This window comes from Meriones unguiculatus, chromosome 2 (assembly GCF_030254825.1).
Source record: "Meriones unguiculatus strain TT.TT164.6M chromosome 2, Bangor_MerUng_6.1, whole genome shotgun sequence".
NCBI classification, from domain to species: Eukaryota; Metazoa; Chordata; class Mammalia; order Rodentia; family Muridae; genus Meriones; species Meriones unguiculatus.
Window position 1 is genome coordinate 91,081,400 of NC_083350.1, and position 20,533 is coordinate 91,101,932.

At 42.9% G+C, this 20,533-nt stretch overlaps 1 protein-coding gene across 7 annotated transcripts in view; it reads left to right on the forward strand.

The window, feature by feature from the left end:
- Syn3 (synapsin III) overlaps nt 1-20,533 on the forward strand; it is a 496,250-nt gene that overhangs the window by 27,503 nt on the left and 448,214 nt on the right. For all 7 annotated transcript variants that reach the window (XM_060377798.1, XM_060377800.1, XM_060377801.1 and 4 more), the window contains exon 2: nt 6,390-6,854. In XM_060377798.1, the coding sequence (XP_060233781.1) occupies nt 6,544-6,854 (311 nt within the window). In that variant the 5' untranslated portion in view covers nt 6,390-6,543. The remainder of the gene's footprint in view (nt 1-6,389; nt 6,855-20,533) is intronic.

Here is a 20,533-nt window from a genome sequence, read left to right on the forward strand (position 1 = left end):
GGCAAAATTATTTTCAATAAGTCTTTTTTGGTGTGGTATCTAATTTGTCTCTATCCCTCTAAATATTTTCTTGTGAAATTATATTTTTTTTCTGCCCACCAGAATGGGTCTTCTTTTCTTTCCTACCTCAGGGCATATGCACATACACACTCGTTCTTCATGTTTCATCTTTAGACCCATGATCATACAAAGGGGATTGCCTCTCTTTTTATGGTAACAAGATCTCCGTTATAGAGAACGTTTAAGTGTTTCAGTCACCCAAAAGAATTGATTTTAAAACTTAATGAAGCCACAAGATGTGAAATACAGAGAATTAGCAGAATTTCTTCAACAACAATGATGAAATAGATGAAAATAAAATATCTTGACAATAACATCAAAAATAGTCAACAATAAATTTAACCAAAGAAGTAAAAGATTATGATGACAAAACCAAAAAATAAACATTAACAGAAATAATGTAAATGATACAAATAAATGGTAAAGTATCTTATTCATGGATTGGAATTCATGGATTGGAAGTATCAGTGTTGTCCAAATGCCCATACCACCCAAAGCAGTCTACAAATTCAACACAACCCCTATGAGAATCTCAGTGACCAAAAATGAAATTGTGCCAAACCACAAAAGATCTTAAATAAACAGAGAAATCTTGAGCAAAAAAAGAAAAAGAAACAAGAAGGCATTGCCTTTTACCTGACACTAAAATCTGTTATTAAGCAACAGTAATTTAAAAGGTATAACACTCAAGAGTTTGCTCAGAAGTTTAAAGCACTGGCTGCTCTTCCAGAGGTTCTGGATTCAGTTCCCAGGACCCACATGGTGGCTCACAACCATCTATAACTACAGTTACTGTGATCTAGTTCCTTCTGGTCTCTGTGGGCACCAAGCACACAAACAGTGCACATATATACACGCAGGCAAAACACTCATATGCATACTATAAACAAGTGTTTATAAAGTATAGTAACAATCAAGAAACAGACACATTAATCTAGAATAGAGCTGAGAGCCCTGAAATAAAGCTGAGCATTTTCAGCCAAGGTTCTAAGAACACACAACAGAGAAGACATAGTTTCCTCAGAAAAATTACTGTGGAAATGACTACAGTCAGGCAGAAAAATGAAATTGAATCTTGTTTCATACCATATATAAAAACCAACTCAAGATGGATGAATCAGTGTAAGTAAAAAATTAGAAAAACATAAAGAAAAAGTAATGAATTTTGCTTTAGTGATGATATCTGGTAACATGTTAGTCGGAATGAACAAATTGGGTTATATCAGATTGAAAAAAATTAGTAGACTGAGAGAATGCTTAGGGATTGGAGGAATGATTTATAAATATCTCTCTGATAAGAGGCTAGTGTCCAAAAATATATAAGGTCTCAATTCAACAACAATAAAACAAAAATCCTATTTTAAAAATATATAAAGCATCTGAATAGCCATTTCTCAAAGAAGACATCAGATGACCAAAGATATATTAAGGCAATGCTCATCATCAGGAAGATGCAAATGGGCACAATGAGACAACTCACATGTGATAAAATGATTATTATAAGTAATATGAAAGACAGTGCTGAGGCCAGCAACATGGCTTGGTGGTTAAAGGTGCTTGCCACTTAGTTTGATGACTTGACTTTGATACCTGGAACCCACAGAACTGATTTCTGCAAGTGATTTGGCATTCACAAACACATTATGACATGCACATACATATAATTTAAAAATTATGAAGATAGAGCCATCAAGGACTGTAGATGGGAATGTCAATTAATATAGTTATTATGGAGAACAGTATTAGGGTTCCTCAGAAAATGGGAAATGGATTTACCCTTGATCCACCAGTCTCACGTCTGCGTGCATATCTGAAGAAAGTGAAATCACTGTGGCAATGAGCTAGAGATAGTGGCACTCCCATGGTCATTTCAGCATTATTCACATTGGCTAAGGTGTGCAACAACATACTTTCACTTTGAGATGGTGTTGGTGATAATTAAAAAGAGGAAAACCCTGTTGCTTTCAATAGAGATAAACCTGAAGACCCTATGTTAAAGCAAGTAAGAAGGGTACAGAAGGACACAGACTATATGGCCTTAGGTCTAATATCCTGTTGTGGCTACTAGAAGTAGAGGGAAGGTGTGGATGGAGACATTGATCAAAGTTGCAACTGGAAAGAATAAGCTCCAGTTGTCCGTTGTAAGGACAATGAATATTAAATATTAAACAATAGCATATCTCATATTTTCAAATTTCCAAAGGGGATTTTAAATGTTCTTACCATCCAAAAATGATAAGTACGTATGATAGTTTTATTTGTTTACACGGTTTAATCATCCCACAGTGTAAACATATATCAAAAAATAACATTCTGCCAGCTAAGAATAATGTTATGAAAAAGGTCAATTCCTTAGATAGGACTTCCCAGCTGTTCTGTGTGAAGACTCATTACTACGCAACGCCACTCCGAGTTCTTTACTAGCATTGCCAACTTGTCTTTGCCAGATCAAAGTCTTTCTGAGCCATAGTAGTAAGGGTTACAGGAGAAACCCTGACCATTATTGGAGTTCACTAGAAGTTTATAAGGAGAATGCCTCTAGGAACACACCTGTAAACACAGCTACTTGGAAAGCTGAGGTTAGGTGTTTTAAGAGTCGAAGGTTAGCTCAGGCTACTTAGTGAAACTTTGTCTCAAAATAAAAAATAAAATAAAATAAAACAGGCTTTTCGGCAGATAGAAATGTTTGTAGGAGTTAAGTCTGGTTGTAATATTTGAATTCCTACCACTATGAGGTTGACCAGAGTTCCCAAAAAAAGAGACTGTTAAATAACAGCACAGTTTCTTCAGCTCAACTATTTCACAAACATTTTCACCCACTAATTTAAAAAGGGAGGTAGTTAGTTCCAATAGGACCAGTAGCTTGTTGGGATTAGGCCATTCACAGATGATACTTACAAATTTTGGACACATATTTAAATGAAATTTTTAATATTAAAATTTATTGATTTAAAATCAATAAATTAAAATGTGATGTTGCTTGAAAGAAACAAAACGCACATACACTGAGGAATGGAATGGAGCACCACACATCCGGCCAAGTGAAACAGAGGGGAGGGGAGGAGGAGTCAGGAGATAGTTCAGTTCTTCTTAAGAGGCCCAGCCAAGGCTTTGCTGAAACTGTACTACATTCCCACTCTTCCCTCAGGCCAATTCTGTTCTTCATTCTTGCTCCTCACAGTGTTGATCAGGGTGCCACTCTTCAATAGGCCTCCCTGTAAGACACTATAGGGAGAGAGAGACACTGACTCAAAAGAATAGAAAGTGTGTGTGTATATGTATGAATATCCATGTATATATGAATATATATGTATGTATATATGAATATACATACATATGTATATGAATATACATATATACATATATTCATGTATATTTATGAATATATATACATACATATATATACATATATATTTTTTAAATACAATAGGACATCATCAAGTTAGATCATATTGAACCATAAAGTAAGTCTCATGGCTACCGAGGTAGCTTTGCAATAAGGTTATTGTCATATGAGCATGAGGACTAGAGTTTCGTTCTCTAACCCCAAGGTAAAGAGCCAGGCACAGCCACATGCTTTAGTGCCTTGGGAGGTGTGGATTGACAAGAAAGGGATGCAGGGAAACTTTCTGAGGTCATAGAAAAAAAAAAATCAACCTTACCCTACTTTACCATTTAACAAAATTCAAAGAATTGTACTGTAAAGACTTTCTGGATTTTACCCTAAGTGAAACTGACAACATGTAAAAGTTGAGGGCCAGATGAAAATGTTTTTATTTCTTCAGATGTGGGGATAAGCTGTACGAATACACAGCCTGGGCAGAGCCCAGAGTATTTTTTCTCTATTCTAGCTATTCCTAGGCCTTGGCCTGAAAGCTTCTAGTCTCCATATGATCTTAGCTTCTGCAAACTCAAAAATTGAAGACTTCATCTTCTATCCTTCATCTGCTAACCTAGGCCTAGAATGTTTCAGCCTTTGAGACTTACTGCTGAATAAACTCATCCTTTCTAGCTCTTTCTGAATTCTAGCTGCCTGGCTTGACTCAGCTATTCTGGCCCAAAGTCTTCTCCAAGCTGACTGATTCAAACTGGCTTCTGACTGAATTGCTCTGCCTGGCTTCAGACTAATTTTGGCAATCTTTTTTAATCTTCTGGTTCCTTCTCATTCTCTGGCCTATTCTTTCTGCAACCTGTCTCTAAAACTGTCCCCATAGAACTGCCACACACTGCTCATACTGCACTCCACTCCTCCTGCCCCTCTCCCTGCACTGCTCTTAAGAAGCCTCTCTTTCCTGTGCTGTTCTCGTGAGAAATTAGCATATCCTATCTCTGACTCATCCTCTTCTCATTTCTGATTCATTGATTTGTCTGTCCCTCAATTAGACATCACTTTCAAACATGTCTGCTTCCTTCTATAAACTAATCTTACTTTCATTGTTTGGGATTAAAGGTGTGTACTAACAGCTTATCTTTATTCTAGCAGGATCACATAAATCTAGACGGTATTTACATGTGATCACATACTGGAGCAGCCAAGTTGCTGGATTAAAATTCCTCTACAACAACAATAAAATACAAAAATATAGCAAAAACATATGGTTCAGTTCTATGGCTTAAGTAGTCATTGTTCTCCATCTCAAATAACTAATGAGGTTTTAAAAATTGTTTGGGCTGGAGAGATAGCTAAAAGGTTAAGAGCACTGGTTGTTCTTCCAAAGGTCCTGAGTTCAATTTCCAGCAAACACATGGTAGCTCATAACCATCTACAATGAGATCTGGTGCCCTCTTCTGGCCTGCTGGCTCACATACAGGCAGAATACTGTATAAATAATAAATACAAAGTCTTAAAAATTCATTCTTGGGTTGGTGAGATAGCTGAGGCTCAGCCAGTAAAGGAACCTGCTGCCAAGCTTGAATACCTGAGTTCAGTCTACAGCCCCATAGCGTGGAAGGAGAGAACTTATACCTATCAGCTGTTCTCTGGCTTCCACAGGAGTGTGCGTACACACACACACACACACACACAGTCCAGCAATAAACAAATGTAATTTAAAAAACCAAAATGCTTATTGCTTACTCTGTTTAGGAAACTGTGTGTGTGTGTCGCGTCTGTTTCAGTTACCATAACAAAATGCCACAGACTATATGACTTAAACAGCAGAATTCCTTCCCTCACAATCTGAAAGGCTGACAGGAGGGTGTGACATGGTGGTCTGGAGAGGGACACCTTCCAGGTGCAGATGGCCACCTTCCAGGTGCAGATGGCCACCCTTTACTTGTGCTCTTACTAGGTGCAGAGGGTATCTGTCATAAGAAGAGTTCTACTCCCTGGGGTTCCATCACCAATACTGACCCAATTTCAATAACACCCACAGGCCTAGTCTAAAAATCTCTTCTCACTAGGGATCAGATCTTCCACACATGAACTCACGGGGAGGGGGGGGGAAAGGGGTGCTTTCAAGAAATTTTAGAAAATACAAATAAAAATTTTAAAAGGTCAAATAATATGTGTTACTAGAACAAATCTACTGTCGTGATTTATCTATGATTTCTAAAATGTGTTATTTTTATGTGGCAGTAGTTATTCTGTACATGTAATTTTGTATTATGAGTCTTTATTTTTTCAATTCAAGAGTTTACTCTTTTACAGAGCTATATCCCAAGCCATTTAAAATTTTGTTTATATATTTTATTTTCCGTTTAATTTTGGAACAGATTCTTGCTAAGTTAGTCAAGCTGGCCTTGGGCTCACTATAGCTCAGACAGACTTTGAGCTAATGATAAGTACCATTCTCTGCCTCCAGTGTAGCTGGGTTGCTGGCATGTGCAACCCCATGTGTTTGATTTACTTGAGTTCAATACATGGATGTTTACAATGTATCAATTCATGTACATCCATGCATTGATACATTGTATAAAAAGATATATTAATGTATTAATACATTGATACAGTGTATTGATGTATTTAATATTACAACATGAAACTTAGTTCTGTTATTAAAGATGCTTCATCTGAACCCTTTTTGAATGGACAGAAATGATTCACTGAGTGGCTTGTGGCCGAATACTAGGTGTTTCCCATTATTTTACCAGTGTCAATAAGACTGTAATAAATCTATTTATGTGTAAAATTTTTACCTGTTAGATATTTTTTTTAGTGTAGATTCCTGAAAGTGGACGTTGTATGCTTTTAAGGCATATTGCCAAATTAGTCCCTAAAAGTGTATTCCAGATCGCAAAGCCACCAGCTGGAATTGTGCTTTAACTGTTTGCTTTTAAAGGGGAGGAGGTTGGTTCTACTAATGTGCTTGCTGGCTTGTTTTCAATAGGTAAACAGAATCCTATGAGGCCCACTTCTGGTGGTGCAGAACACCTGGGCTCCTCTGACCCCACGCCTCTCACTCCCTAGCAGCTGGCAACCTATACTTCGAGCCTTATCTAGTTGCTTTTGTGTGGACAGAGATTTTCCTACCTATCACAGCCATGAACTTCCTCCGGAGGCGTCTGTCTGACAGCAGCTTTGTGGCCAACCTACCCAATGGCTATATGCCAGACCTGCAGCGCCCAGAGACCTCCAGTAGCTCCCCAGCATCCCCAGCCACAGAGAGGAGGCACCCCCAGCCCCTGGCTGCCTCCTTCTCTTCTCCAGGATCCAGCCTATTCAGCTCCTTCTCCAGTGCCATGAAACAGACACCACAAGCGCCCTCAGGGCTGATGGAACCACCAACTCCTGTCACACCCATGGTTCAGAAACCCAGGATCTTATTAGTGATCGATGATGCCCACACAGACTGGTAAGTATCTTTAGGGATGGAGCCTGAATGGGGCTATCTCACCTCTTAGGAGGAAAGAATAGAAAAGTAAGGGCTACAGGAGGCTTAAGTGGCTTCTGAGGCTAGCTGGGAGCAGGAGAGGTTCACCAAAGAGAGGCTGAATGCCTTGTTTTCTAGGAACCTTACACTGACAGAGTCATCTGAAAACTCTACAGCTAACAGCACTGAAATAAATAAAGAGAGGCCCCAAGTCTGGAAAGTTCCATGTGCATGCTATAAACATCTAAAAGTTTTTTATATAGGACCTGCCTGCTGCAAGTGATCTAGAGACACAGCAGGGAAACCATATGACCTTTCTGAACAAGCAGAGTTCTTAAGTCTGAAATATAACACACAGTGTTTCCCAGGTTACCTTCTGCTCCATCAAAATGAGGCTGTTAGGAAAGTAAAAGAATCACTAAAGGCTCATGACTCCTATTCTAAACTCTTGGGAACTGATTACCACTCTACATCCCACCTCTCCCATGAGCTTGACCTCTGACACCCTCTTCCAGACAGTAAGTTTAGAAAGCCCAGGCCAATACACCCACTGCAATAGTAAAAAAAGCTGCTGTCGGGTTAGATGAGGTGCTCCTGTAGGGCTGCCTCTGGGGAATAAGTTTATCCCCCAACTTTGTGATCCTGAGAGGTGACAAATACCATAAGTCCCATTGGAAGATGGAGTTTACAGTTAAGGACATCAGCCCAAATGTGGAAACGTTGAAGCCCTGTATTCAGAGCAGAACTAAACCTGTGTGAAGCAGAGTGGTTCTGATGGTGGACCCATGCACAGTGTTGGTGGGGCAACGGCATGTGTGAGTATCTCCAAATCTCCAAAGACTGGCACATGGTGGGCACCCAGCATCCCCTGGGAGGTGAACTCATCTCGGGAGTCAAAGCCCTACTTTGGAGTCAAAGTGGCTCATTTATTCAAGAGGCATTCCTAATGTTCAGCAATGTTAAAATATGTTCAGCTGATTTAGACAGCAGGCCTCAGCTTTCTGATGAGAAGTAACCTCTTTACTGTTGTTGCTCTATACCTACAACTTACTATGTAGTCCAGTTCTAAATTCAAAGTCATGGGATTGCTTCCTGCCTCTTCCTCCCAATTACAGGTCCTCACACCCAAATTAGAAATGACCTCATTTTAAGCAGGGTGGCCTAGAAGGTTTCCCTGTCTGATCTAGTCTGAGTTGTGTTCTATTTTCTCCGAGAAAATTAACTATTTTGTCTTGCAGGCTTGCTTGTGTCTGCTGTATGCTGCTGTAAAGCTTGCCCTGGAGTTCTGTACTTGAGGCTTGACGGTTTTGGAGCTTTAGTTTCTAGGCCCTCATGCAGGGGTAAACCTTCAGCTCCAGTAATCTGCTGACTGCACTATACTTATAATCTCAAGTTTCTAGTTAATCCAGCTTATTTTTAAGAGTATATCTGTGAGTGTTGTATATAAATGTATGTATGTGTGTGCTCCTTTGTGGGTGCATCAACAAATACGCTCTTTTTGTGCAGGCCAGAAGTCCATGACAAGTGTCTTTCTGAACCAGTCTACCCTTTATTTAGAGGCAAGATCTCTCAGTGAACCCAGAGCTTACCAACTCTTGCTAGATGAGCTAACCAGCTCCATCCACCCACCCCCTGTGCTACCAGGATTCTGTCTCTGCCTCTCCATGGCTGGGGTTATAGGTGGCCACCATGCCTGCCAGGCTTTGATGTGGGTTCAGTGATCTGAATTCCAGTCCCCATGCTTGCAAGTCAAATGCTTTATTCATGGAGCCATCTCCCCAGCACTAACCAGACATTTGACCTTATTCTTTGCTAGCTGTCTTACCTCTTCCTCAGCTATCTGTCAAGAAAGTGGTTTGGAAGTGAAGTCTAATAACAGAGGCTGTGGTGTGGTAACAGTGAGGTCGAGTTCCTACCCTATTCCCCCCCAACTCCCTTGTAGCTGTGCAGCTCTTGTAAATTGCTGTGCCTAAATGCAGTATCTACCTCCTAAAGGGGCTGTATGGAAGTAGGAAACATGTAAATTGATTTAAAAGTATCTGACAGTTAATAAGTGTTATTTAAATACATATGCATAGTATTGTAGGGGACTGTGGCCCTCTCTGAATAACATTAATCATGACAGCAGTACCTTCCAGGCATTCTTGGTTTGTATTTTCCTATCAAGTATATGTGCAGAAAGGACAGGGTTCATCCCATTGTGCCACAGGGTTTAACTGTTGGTCATTTCTTCCTGCTTAGTCCTTCCGTGGCTGACTCAGAGCCTATGGTTCTGTGTCTGCCCATAGAACCTGTGGTGTTGTGACAAGGCACAATGAATAAGGCTGGGTTCCAGCTAGTGGCCCCAACCAGTAGCATTTGAATTTTGTCTCCAGTCATCAATCACCTTAATCCACAGGGATGAATAGTGTATAAATCTTAGGCATTGCTCCCTTGGACGTGGGGGTGGAAATACAATTTTGGCCTGAGTAGTTTCTCAGTGTGTTGAAACATCTGTCACTTACTCACACTTTAATTGGGTTTCCAGAACAACAGTGTTTACTTTCTGGCATTCTTCTTGCCCTTTGGTGGAGAGAAAGAAACTGAGGCTCATGGTCTCACCTGGGAGTTGGCTCCAAATTCTCTGAATGTTTGTTACTGATAAACTTCCTGCCACTGGCTCATGTGCTTCCCCTTTGAACTCCATTCTTGAATCTTCATGAACTTTAATCTTTCAGCATTTTAGTGGCATTCCCAGTTGTCTCCAGATTAATGTTCCCTGGGTTCCTTGGAATCTATCTTGCTGGTTGTGGTGATGCACACCTGTAATCCTTGCACTTGAGAGTCTGAGATTGGGAGGAATGTGAGTTCAAGGCCAGCCTTGGCTTTACAGGGAGACTGTTTCCAGAACTAATAGCCTACAGACACCAGAAGATTCTCAGTCCTTCCTGTAGAAGTCTCAAAAAGTGCCTGTCCATAGCTACCAAAAGTAGCCAGCAGATGGCAGGCTAGCCCTATGGTCCAGTGTATCCTGGTGCCTGCCACCAGGTTGGGCTTCTTCCCAGCTACCCTTCCGTTGTTTGTTTGAAGGTCTCCTGAGGGAAGGAAGTTGTGAAAAGGCAAGAATCCAGCTCCCACTGGCCTTTCCTTTCCTTCTGAGATGATAATGAGAGGAGCTTGGACTGTCTGGGCTGAGAGTGGCCCCACCCCCACCCCCACCCCCACCCCCCCTTGCCCCAGAGGAATAGTGCTGTCCCCTTCCTGATCCTTCTCAGATTTAGCCCAGAAAGCTCTTTCTCTTCTGCTCCAGGGCCAATCTGTCTCATGAGGTTTCCTTGCAAGCAGAGGGTGTTGTGGGTACCCATGCCTCTTTTAGGAGACCAGCTGGCAAATTATTGAAAAGTGTGGGCCCATTCAGAGCTCTGGGGAAAGGACCTTGCATTTATTTTATTTATTTATTTTTTTTTAATTTTCTTCACATCTAGTCTCTTAGAAAAAATAACATATTCTCTTACAGCAACCATTAACAGTGTCAGTTCCTCAGGAAAAAAGGGGTCTTGTGGGCTCCTCCTCACTCTATGATAGGATGTATGTTGGTCCAACCTTATGCAAGTATCCAAACCTGCTGTGGGTTCATGGTTACAGTGACAACATCCTATCTGGATGGCAGTGTTTCATGACACTCCTCCCCACCCTCCCACTCTTACTTTTTTTTTTTTTTTTTTGCTCCCTCTTCTGCAATATTCCCAGTCCTTGACATGGGGAATGATACAGATTAGGGATGAATGCACATCAATAACTTATTCTCAGCATTTGGATCAGATATTAATCTTTGCATTAACCAGCATCCTGTGGAGGGGAGGAAAGCAGACCTTTTCTGCCCCAGGCAGGAGGCGATAAATATAAATATTGAAAAGGCAGTTTAACAGTTTAACAGCCGGTCCCTTGAGAGAAACAGTAGTAAAATGTTCTCCTTTTGAGGCTGTCTCAGCCATAGGCTTTTGATTTTGATCAGGTTTATAGTGTTTGCATTTTCTGAGGAGCAACTGGTATCCCAAAGCCACCTTTGCTGCAAGGATTCATGGCTGAACACTTTTAAGATGCAGCTTAAGGAGGTGAGCCTAGCCATGGAAAGGGTCTCTAGAGAGCTGCTGACTACCCTACTGGAGTTCTGACTCAGTGGCAGGCCTGTCCTCTGGGATGGGACAAAGCAGTCAGTCTTGGGAACCACAAGAGAAAGTTTCAAGCTCAGTTTTCTTCAGCCTGCTGCTCCTGCACTGGCTTTCTTGCCTAGAATTTTGAGCAGTGTCCCTGGCTTCCAGCTTCTTGTCTTGACCTGTCTCCTGGTTAGCTTCCAGCGTAACATCATCATATCCTCTCTGGAAACAAATCGATTCCACCCTTGGATCCACCAGCTTACACCAGCTTACATTTCAAGTTTAAAGTCATAAGCATGTGCCCCACCCCCTTCTGGGCTTGTCTCCATCACTATGTCCTGCTTTGCAAACAATTGGTTCCCAAGCACACCTCACCCTAGCACCCTCTGTTCCCCATTCCCCAGAACACCCTGTCCCATTGTGTTTACCTGGACAATTTCTGTTCATTCTTCGGAGCTTGTGAACATGTTGCCTCTTCTGGGGGACTGCCTTTGACATGAACATATTATCACAATGCTGGCTGCTCTAGAGTGATTTAGCACATATTTCACTGTAAGCTTGTGACACGTATCACAGAGGCTTGTAATTAAGTCTGCCTTAAGTTGCTGACTCATCCTTATATTGTCTCGAGCTTAATGGACACTCAGTCTGGTGTATGTCATTGTCCCCATCCCTCTCTAATCAAGTTGACATTATGAACTTACAAGTACCTTACCTTAGTAGTGGTGCTAAACACACAGTGTAAGGAGTCACAGTTCTAATTCCCCACATGTATAAAACCATGGCTCTTTATCAGTATGCTAGAGTCACCGAAAAGCAAATGTTTAAGATTCTTTTTAAAGCTGGGCTCCCTGGTGCGTGCCTGTAATCCCAGCACTCAGGGAGGCAGAGGGAGGTAGATCACTGTGTGTTTGAGGCCAGCCTGGTCTACAAAGCGAGCTGGAAGATTGATAGCTCAGTTGTTAAAGTGCCTGTTGTTCAAGTGTGAGGCCCTCAGTTCAATCCTCAGAACCCACATCAAAGGCTAGATGTAGTGGCATACACTTATAATCCAGAACTGGGGAGTTAGAGGCAGGGGAATCCCTAGAGCTCAGTGGCTACCCCTATTCTAGCCTACTTTCAAGTTCCAGGTGCCTTGTTTCAAAAATAAGGTGGGCAAAAACTAAGGAGCAACCCCTGAGGTTGACCTCTGGCATCCACAGGTGCCCACACATGAATATCCCTTGTATGTATACCCCCTCTATATGTACAAAAGTAAGGGGGAAGATATGTGCGCACACCACCCAGAACCCTGGGTTTAAATTTCAAAATAAAATCACTCTGTCTTTTAACAATTACACAGACCATAATCAGGTGGAGTAGGGTGTATCATCCTGCTTCCAGGTTCTCCAGATGGGGGTCAAGAGTGAGAAGAGGAGCACTGGAGAAGGTAGATGCAGATAAGCCTTTGTCCTCAGTGATCCTCTATCCTTTCAGTTAACTGTGACCTTGTTCTCAGATTGTCTGCAGTTTCATCTAACAATGACCTGTCTTGCTGTCTGCTTATTCTTCCACTTCCTTGTTTATTTTGTTAGTCAAGGCAAAAAGAATGTGTGTCCCGCATTTGAAATGATCCTTATCCACTATCCATGAAGCCTGGAGGCTGTCATACCTCATTTTCCTGGCAAGTACAGTTAATGGTAACCCTGGATGAGTGCCTGGTGCACTTTTAGGTTGAAAAAGAATGAGATGGGCATCTGTGTCTTCTCCACCACCTGTGACCCACCCACTTCTAAGTGGTGTCATTGTGTTTCTATGCCTAGAGCTGACAGATGACAGAGACAGTGTAATGACTAAACAAATGATTTGGGAAATAATTGGTAATGACGAGGTGTGACTGTGACATTTAGAAATGGCCTTACCTTGGTAGCATGCTTAAATCCCATTGGCTCTCACCTCACACTCAGCCTAACAGAAAGTCACCTTAGCTCTGGTGGAAACAGTCACACAGAAATCCTACACACTATCAGTACACAGCGCTGCACACCAGCCCTTCCCAGTGGACCTGCCAGGGGCTGTTTTCCAGGTGAGGAAGCAGCAGAAGGTCCCCATACCTCCTCAAGGAAACCAAACAAGAGAGTCTGAGCTGGGAGGAGAATAGAAGTTGCTTTCCTATTAACCCTCCCATGCTGGGAATGAAGGAAAGGCTGAGTAGTGTAGATGGAGCAGAAAAGCAAAGACATACAAGGATCAACAGGGAACTCTGAGGACTGGACCATGTCCTCATTGGTCCAATTCATGGACAGCATTTATAAATGGGCTGTCTTTTCCTGTTGCTGGGATAAAATACTCTGACAAAAGTAATTTAAGAAAAAGATGGTTTGTTGTGTCTCATGGCTCCAATTTGGGTTCCATCATAGTGGGGGATTCCCAGGGACAGGAAATTGAGGTATGTGGTTCCATAGAACCCATAGTTGGGAAGAGAGAATATGTTGCTATGCTGGATACCTTGTTCTCTCCATTTAAACAATCTAGGGTCCCCTGCCTAGGGAATTAAGATGGGTCTTCTCACATCAATTAATATAATTAAGGTAATTCCCACATGCATGCCTGGAGGAACACCTCCCAGGTGATTGTGTCAATTGAATACCAACAATCTCCTAATCTCATGGGAAGCCCATTGCCAGGCATGGTGCTAAGTGGTTTCCATCCATTCTGTAATTTAGCCCTCCTAATTACTGTCTGGGTTCTAATGCTATTGCTGTTTTATAAATAAGAAAGCTTGAGGCTCTGTACCCTAAACCAAAGTAGATGTTACTGGCTTCTTGAGATCCAGTGAGGGCATTTGAGAACAAGCCTGGGTGTCACTGTGTTCTTGCTATTCTTCCAGCTGCAGCCTGAAGCCAAGGTCCTGCATATGAGTAGGCACTGGTACCACCTCTACATACACACATACCCTGTGTCTGACAGTCCAGAGAATGGTGGCAGGACTCCACTTACACCTCATTGGCCAAGTGCAGAGGACTGGTGACCTCACCCAGGAGAAAAGTGCCCTAACCCAGCCAGGCAGCCTCACCCCTGTCAGAGCCCTTTGAGCAGCTGAGTGTAGAGATTCCAGGAGGAAAGGGAGTTCTTGTAAGCATGCAGACATGTATGATCTCAGACTGACAGAGCAAACCATTTTTTTCTCTCTTTAAAGTACCAAGGGAGCTCAGACAGGGACTTTTTCTTTCTATTACCTGCTTTGATATTAAAGTTGTCACTTCCAGGAACACATGTAAGACATGTTTTTCTAAGAGAAATAAATAGAAAACAGGGCAGCTTCTAAATAATTTGGGTCTGATAGGTGGTAGCTCAGAATTAAGGGCCACATTTTATTCTTATCCAACTCTGTGTCTTGGCTAGCTTGCTTGTGAGCCCATTTTTGTTATGTGTGTAAACTGGGTGACTGCACTATCTCTGTCCCTACCTTATTGGCCTCAGGGATATAATAAAGCCCTTAGTACTTTTCTCATCTTTTTCACATGAATTTTTCAGCACATGCAATTTCTTTCCTGAGTCTCAGTCTTATGCTTCTACTATAAGTTCCGTCTTGCAACTGTTTCTGTCTCTCCTATTTAACTGGAGTTTTGAGCACAGTGCCTAGCACGTCATAAGATCAGTGAGATGGGAATTTAATAATAATTTAATAATTGAAGACACTGAAGAGCTTCTGTTTCTTCTATAGAAAAGTTCATGCTTGAGGGTGCCTTGGGGAAGGCTCTCTCAGAAGGTACTTGGGTACTCTGGAATTCAGGAAGGTTCCTGAAAGGCTCCTTGCTACTTCCTAGATAGCAACAGAAAGGCTCAGGCCTTCTACTGAGAGGTCAGACCATTTCTAGCTGTTTGGACAAGGACAAAAAGACACTTTGGAATATCTCTCTGAGGACTTGCAGTGGTCCCAGTTGGTCCCATGGTAACCAGGATATTCTGCTTCCATCTTTGCCACCAATGGATGGGAGTAGGGAAAGGTGTGATCTTAGACAGCAGTGGAAGGCCTGCTAGTGAGTTTGCTCATTTGTATGACCAGATACCTGACCAGTTGTAACTTATGGGAGAAAGAGTTTATCTAGGCTAATACTTTAAGGGTACCATCTATCGTGGTGGGAAAAGTGTGGCAGCGGGTGTGTGAGACAGATACTCACATTGTGTTAGCCACCAGGAAACAAAAAGAGATGATGAATGCTGGTGCTCGGATGACTTTCTTCTTTTTAGTCCATCTGAGAATCCAGCCCATGGGATGGTGTCACCCAGAGGTATGTTTCCATGGTGATTCTAATTCCCATCAAACTGTCAATAAAGATTACAATCAAAGTAGGGTTGTCAGATCGACAGGTTATCGAGTTAATACTTAATGAATGAGTATAGACAGTTAAACATGAGATAGATGTATACTAAAAATGTATTTGCTATTATTTGACATTCAGATTTCACTGAGTGTCCAGTATTTTTCTATTTTTCTCTCAGTGAAGAAGGTAAAATGTGAAACAGCTTTGCTTTACAAAAGTGTGACTAGCAAGAAGCTAGCTTTGCCTTGCTTGCTGGGTGAGGAGCCAAAACAGGTCTCCTGACTGACCCCATTCTCAGAGCACAGCTTTCTCTACCATCACCAGTAAGGAGGGAGATAAGCCCAGAGGTCAGTCTCCAGCTAGACTCCTCAATGCTGTAGGATCTGGCCCCTACTCTACTTCTCAGTTATGAGACTTCTGTCAGGTCTAACATGCCAGCCTCACATTCCTCCTCTATAAGGCAGGAGTATGGACTAGCTTTCCTAAAGGGTAATCTTAAAGTTTAAAGATAATGGCATAGGTGAGATTGGTACATGGCTCAGCCTCATATACTAGACCCTGGGGTGTTAACTGTTATTGACAATTAATTACAGTTACTAATTGCTTGTGAATATAATAGCCCTGGGAGCCCAAGGGAAAGAAGCCGTTTGGCATGCTTCTCAGTTCAGCTGGTTGTGCTAGAGGGCCAGCATCCAGAAGCCCTAGAGGAGGGGTGTATAAGCCCTGGCAGACTGGCAGTCACTCTCTGAGATACAGTGAGAGCTCCAAGTCAACCAGCTGGCCCTGGAGTAAGTGGAGTAAATGGAGAGGCTGAACACTGCTGAAGACCCTCAGCTCTGGGGAACAACTCATGCCTGTCACCACCATAAGTCTCTCTACCACATAAGGCAACTTCTTGTATGTGGAGAACTGTAAGGGGTTCTGGCGAAATGAGGAGGGGGGCATCATAAAAGGGGTGTCACCTCCTCCTTGCTTTACTTACTAACTCCACCATTCCACCTTGACTCCATCTGGGAAGCTTCAATGCTGGACATTGCCCTTGCCCCTCTGCCCCTCTCTCCCTGTAATTCTCCCTGCCCTGGTGTCCAAGGAGAGGGGAGGGGCCTGGACATTCCCCATCAACTAGCTCTGTTGCCTGGAGACAGCTCAGTTTTCCCAGGCCCGGCCCCTTTTATCAGGGAGACAATGTGTGCACACAGTGAGGGCCTTGTGTGGTACCCAAGCTCCTAGCCCTTTGACTTGAGGGATTTTTCAAGAGCTGACCCTTCTCCGTGAGGTCTTCATTCTGTCCAATCCAAGGATTGGTGTCTCTGTAGCTTCCTACCCAGCTCCTATGAGTAGAGAGGGAAGAAGGGGAAATAGAAAGATTGCTACCACCACACTGCTGTTGTTGAATCTTGCAGGCAGAGCTTCACCCTTGGAACCCTGCTGGAAAGTCCAGGGAAAATGTCTTGAACAGAAGAGAATATGGAGAAATGTTTTCCTAAATCTCTTTCTATTTTCTGTCTCTTTAGAGACCTTGACTAAATTACTAGATCTCAAAGGTAAAGGGCACTTTCCTCTAAGAGCCTCTGTTTCCTTAGATATACAACCATGGGGATGGGTGAAGACCATGTCTCTGCATGAGTGTTTTCATTAAAATGACCATTTCCAGATACCACCCTGAATTTTTTGTGTAAGGTCAAGATCTTTCTAAAGAAGAGAAATAACTTTGGTCAACATAAGTAAAATGAGGCTTTATTGGATATATATGGTGAATTTCTTAGTATGAAAAGAACGTATAATGATTGGAGTTCTAGAAAAAGTCAGCCTGTGAGGCCCCTTCAGAGATGTGCGTATGCATATATCAACTCTTGTTTACCCTGTACTTAAAAACAAATTCTTGGTAAAATTAAACCTGACTTAGTCTACTTCTTATCTCTTGGGAAAAGTTTGGGACAAACCTCCTACACTCCCTTGTGTGTAGGAGGGAGGCTTGGTTCTGTCACAACACAGGCAAATACAAATGGAGAAGGCACTACTAGACAAGGATTCGATGGATCCAGGTCAGACCAAGAGGAGCTGTCACATGCCACAGTGGACTCTGTATGCCCAGAAACCTTCTTTTTAACAATGGATAAACCAAGCTTAGAAGCTACCAAAATAGAGGGCTTGTGACACATGGCTTAAATGAATAGAAATAAGACCACTGGAGGAACAATGAAAGATGGAGATGAAATTCAACTTGATAACAGAGCATGCCAGCCCCATGTACAACTCAGTATAAGTAGAATTCGCTGGCAGAGATAAAGTGGGTGGTGAGAAGGGAAAAATCCCAAGTTTGGTTTGGCTACTCATTTGTGAAAGTAATAAAGGGTCCATATGTTTGCCCAGTGTTTGGCTGTGAGTCTCTGTGTCTGTTTGTGGAAAAGTGGTGGGATGGATAGAAGGACCTGGAAGTGAAAGGAGCCCCACAAGAAGGCCAACGGAGCATACTAACCAGGGCCCACAAGGGCTTGTGGAGATTGTAGTACCAACCAAGGACCATGCATATACTAGATGAAGGCCCCCTTGCACAGATGTAGTGGCTAAGAGAGCTTGCTGAGCAAGCATGGACATATGAGTTTGGATTCTCAGTATCAACATAAAAAGCACAGCATAGGCACACACACACTCGCACACGCACACACACACTCGCACACACACACACACACACACAAACACATGTAACCCCAGAGTTTAAGGAACACAGAAAAAGGAGGATTACTGGGGCTTCCTAGCTGCCAGTCTAGTTCTAGGCTCAGAAAGAAATTGTCTCAGGGGCAGATATAGAGTGATAGAGAAGGATGTCCAGTCTTTCTCTGGCTTCCACATGTATGCATACACCTGAACATACTTATACTCACGTTAACACACACCATACTCTCTTTCACACACAAAAGTAAAAAGTTACAATTCATCCTTCAAAATGGAGCTATGAACTCCACAATATTTACCAGTTGGGAACTTGTGATAAAGGATAGAGGTGTTAGGGTAACTCTTAGATCTCTGTCTTTCTCAGGAACTGTCTTCCAGTATGACATAAAAGCCTTTCTGCTTGGATGGAATGTTTCATTCAATGCAATTGCAAAGACCAACATGATGCTTAACACAAAGTAGAGAAGAGATGGAAGATGGAGGGATGAATGGATAAATGAATAAGTAGTCGGGTGAGTGGATGTATGGGTGAATGAATTAGGTAGATGAATGAGTAAGCTCTATAATGAATGGAGAGTTAATATAAATCTTCACAGCCTTCATGCAGAAAAAAAGGAGAGAAGAGCTGAATGTTAGCAAAATACCTGCTGTGTGCCAGGAGTATTGTTCAGGAGTCCTTACCTTATACAGTGAATTTTCTCCTATTTTTTTTAACCAATAACAAAACTGGGAATATGGTGGTAGGCATTTGCATGAGGTAGCATCAGGATATAAATGGCAGAGCTAGACAGAACCTGGATGCCAGAAGTCTCTTCTACATCTTCTCCTAGCAAACTGAAGCCTCACTCATCCACCTCTCATCAGTAGTCCACTGGTGAGCAACTCACTGGTGCATTCTTGGCAGCCTCCCAGATGCCTCTGCAGCTGAGTCCTAATGTAAACTCTCTCAACACCTTTAGACTTGATCCTTCAAATCCTCAGTTTTCAGAGGAAGAGGCACGGTGGCCCCAAAATATCTAAGGCAAGTATCAGAAATCCTGTTCCACCCAACCAGGTCCTCCGTATCTATGTGCCTATTGTTCAGTTTTCTTTCACACTTTTAAGGGTATGTGCTTCAGGAAGATTTGTCACTCCCCATAGTGCCCCCAGTGCTTGCCCAATGTGTTTGCCCTTGCTGGTCTCTTTCTCTCTCTTTCTCTTTCTCTCTCTCTCCCTTTTTCCCTCTCTCCCTCTCTCTCCTCTTTGAAGTCTTACTCCCTGGCAAAGAATAGGTACTAAATATTGGATGACCTGATGAACTGATGGATTAGCTAGGCCACCTCATCAGAAACACACACACACACACACACACACACACACACACACACACACCCTGCTTCCCACCCAAGGCTGGCCTGAGTGGCCCTTCTGTGGACAGAGCTGGATCTCTGTGCTGATGTGCTTGTGATCATCATCCATCCATCCATCCATCTGTGTGTCACTCCTTCCGAGGATGCAGTGAGCTCTGTGTGGTCTTCATGATTGACTCTTTGGAGCCTGCAGATTGTACACAGAGCAGATGGTCCATCATTGTAGGTTGAATCATGCAAAGAAGGCTTCCAGGGGCCATGGACATGGCTCACTGGGTAAAGCAGTTGCTGCACAAGCCTGAGAACCAGAGTTTAAACCCTTAGGACTCTATTAAATGAGTGGCCATGGTGCCCCTGCCTGCCTTCCAGGACTCAGGGAGGGGAGGAGGATCCCAGCTGGCTAGCTAGGCTAGCAGAATTCTCAAGTTCTAGGTTTAAGTAAGAGATGTTTTAGACTAGCCTCGCTTGCTCCACAGGCAGATGGGTCTGTCAGGACTCTGTCAGGGAGTCCAGCTCTGACTTCAAGGTAGATCCCATCTGTGCTTATTCCCTGGCTACAACAGAAAAATAATGCAGTGTCCACTCTTCATAAATCTCTCTCACACACCACCATATCTGGGGCCCCAAACTAGGGATTTCACACCCCAGGCAACCCTAGTTTATAATATTCTCCTTCCTGGTGCCTTTAATGTGGCAGTAACATAAAATGCCACCTACAGAGACAGAAGCCTCCTGGAATCTAGGGTTCCCACCCCCTTCTTAGGACAGGACCATGGACTTGGTTGAGTGGCTGAGTTATTCAAGGAGCTATAAGATGGACATATTAGGGCACTGGGATCAGGCTGCTGGTGGAAGACAAAGCCATTGGGCACTGTGGATCTATCTGTTTTTTGCCTGATAGTCAGTAGCAGAGGCAGTTAGGTTCCACCCCGGAAGAATCTAGAATTCTAGGCCATCCCTCGCCTTCCCTCTTGCCAGATGGAGCTGTTCTGAGGCAGCTCCAGCCTAAATGAGCCCACCCTTCCACTCCTGCCCTACCCCACTGCCTTCAAGGGGGCAGCAGTCTGTGTGGCCCATGAGGAGACAGACTTCTGACTCCCAGCCAGGCAGGGGGACAAGACAGCCTGACCCTCACCTCAGCCTGAGACCGCCTGCCAGCCCCAGCAGTGAACATTCCAAAGACTCCTAGGAAG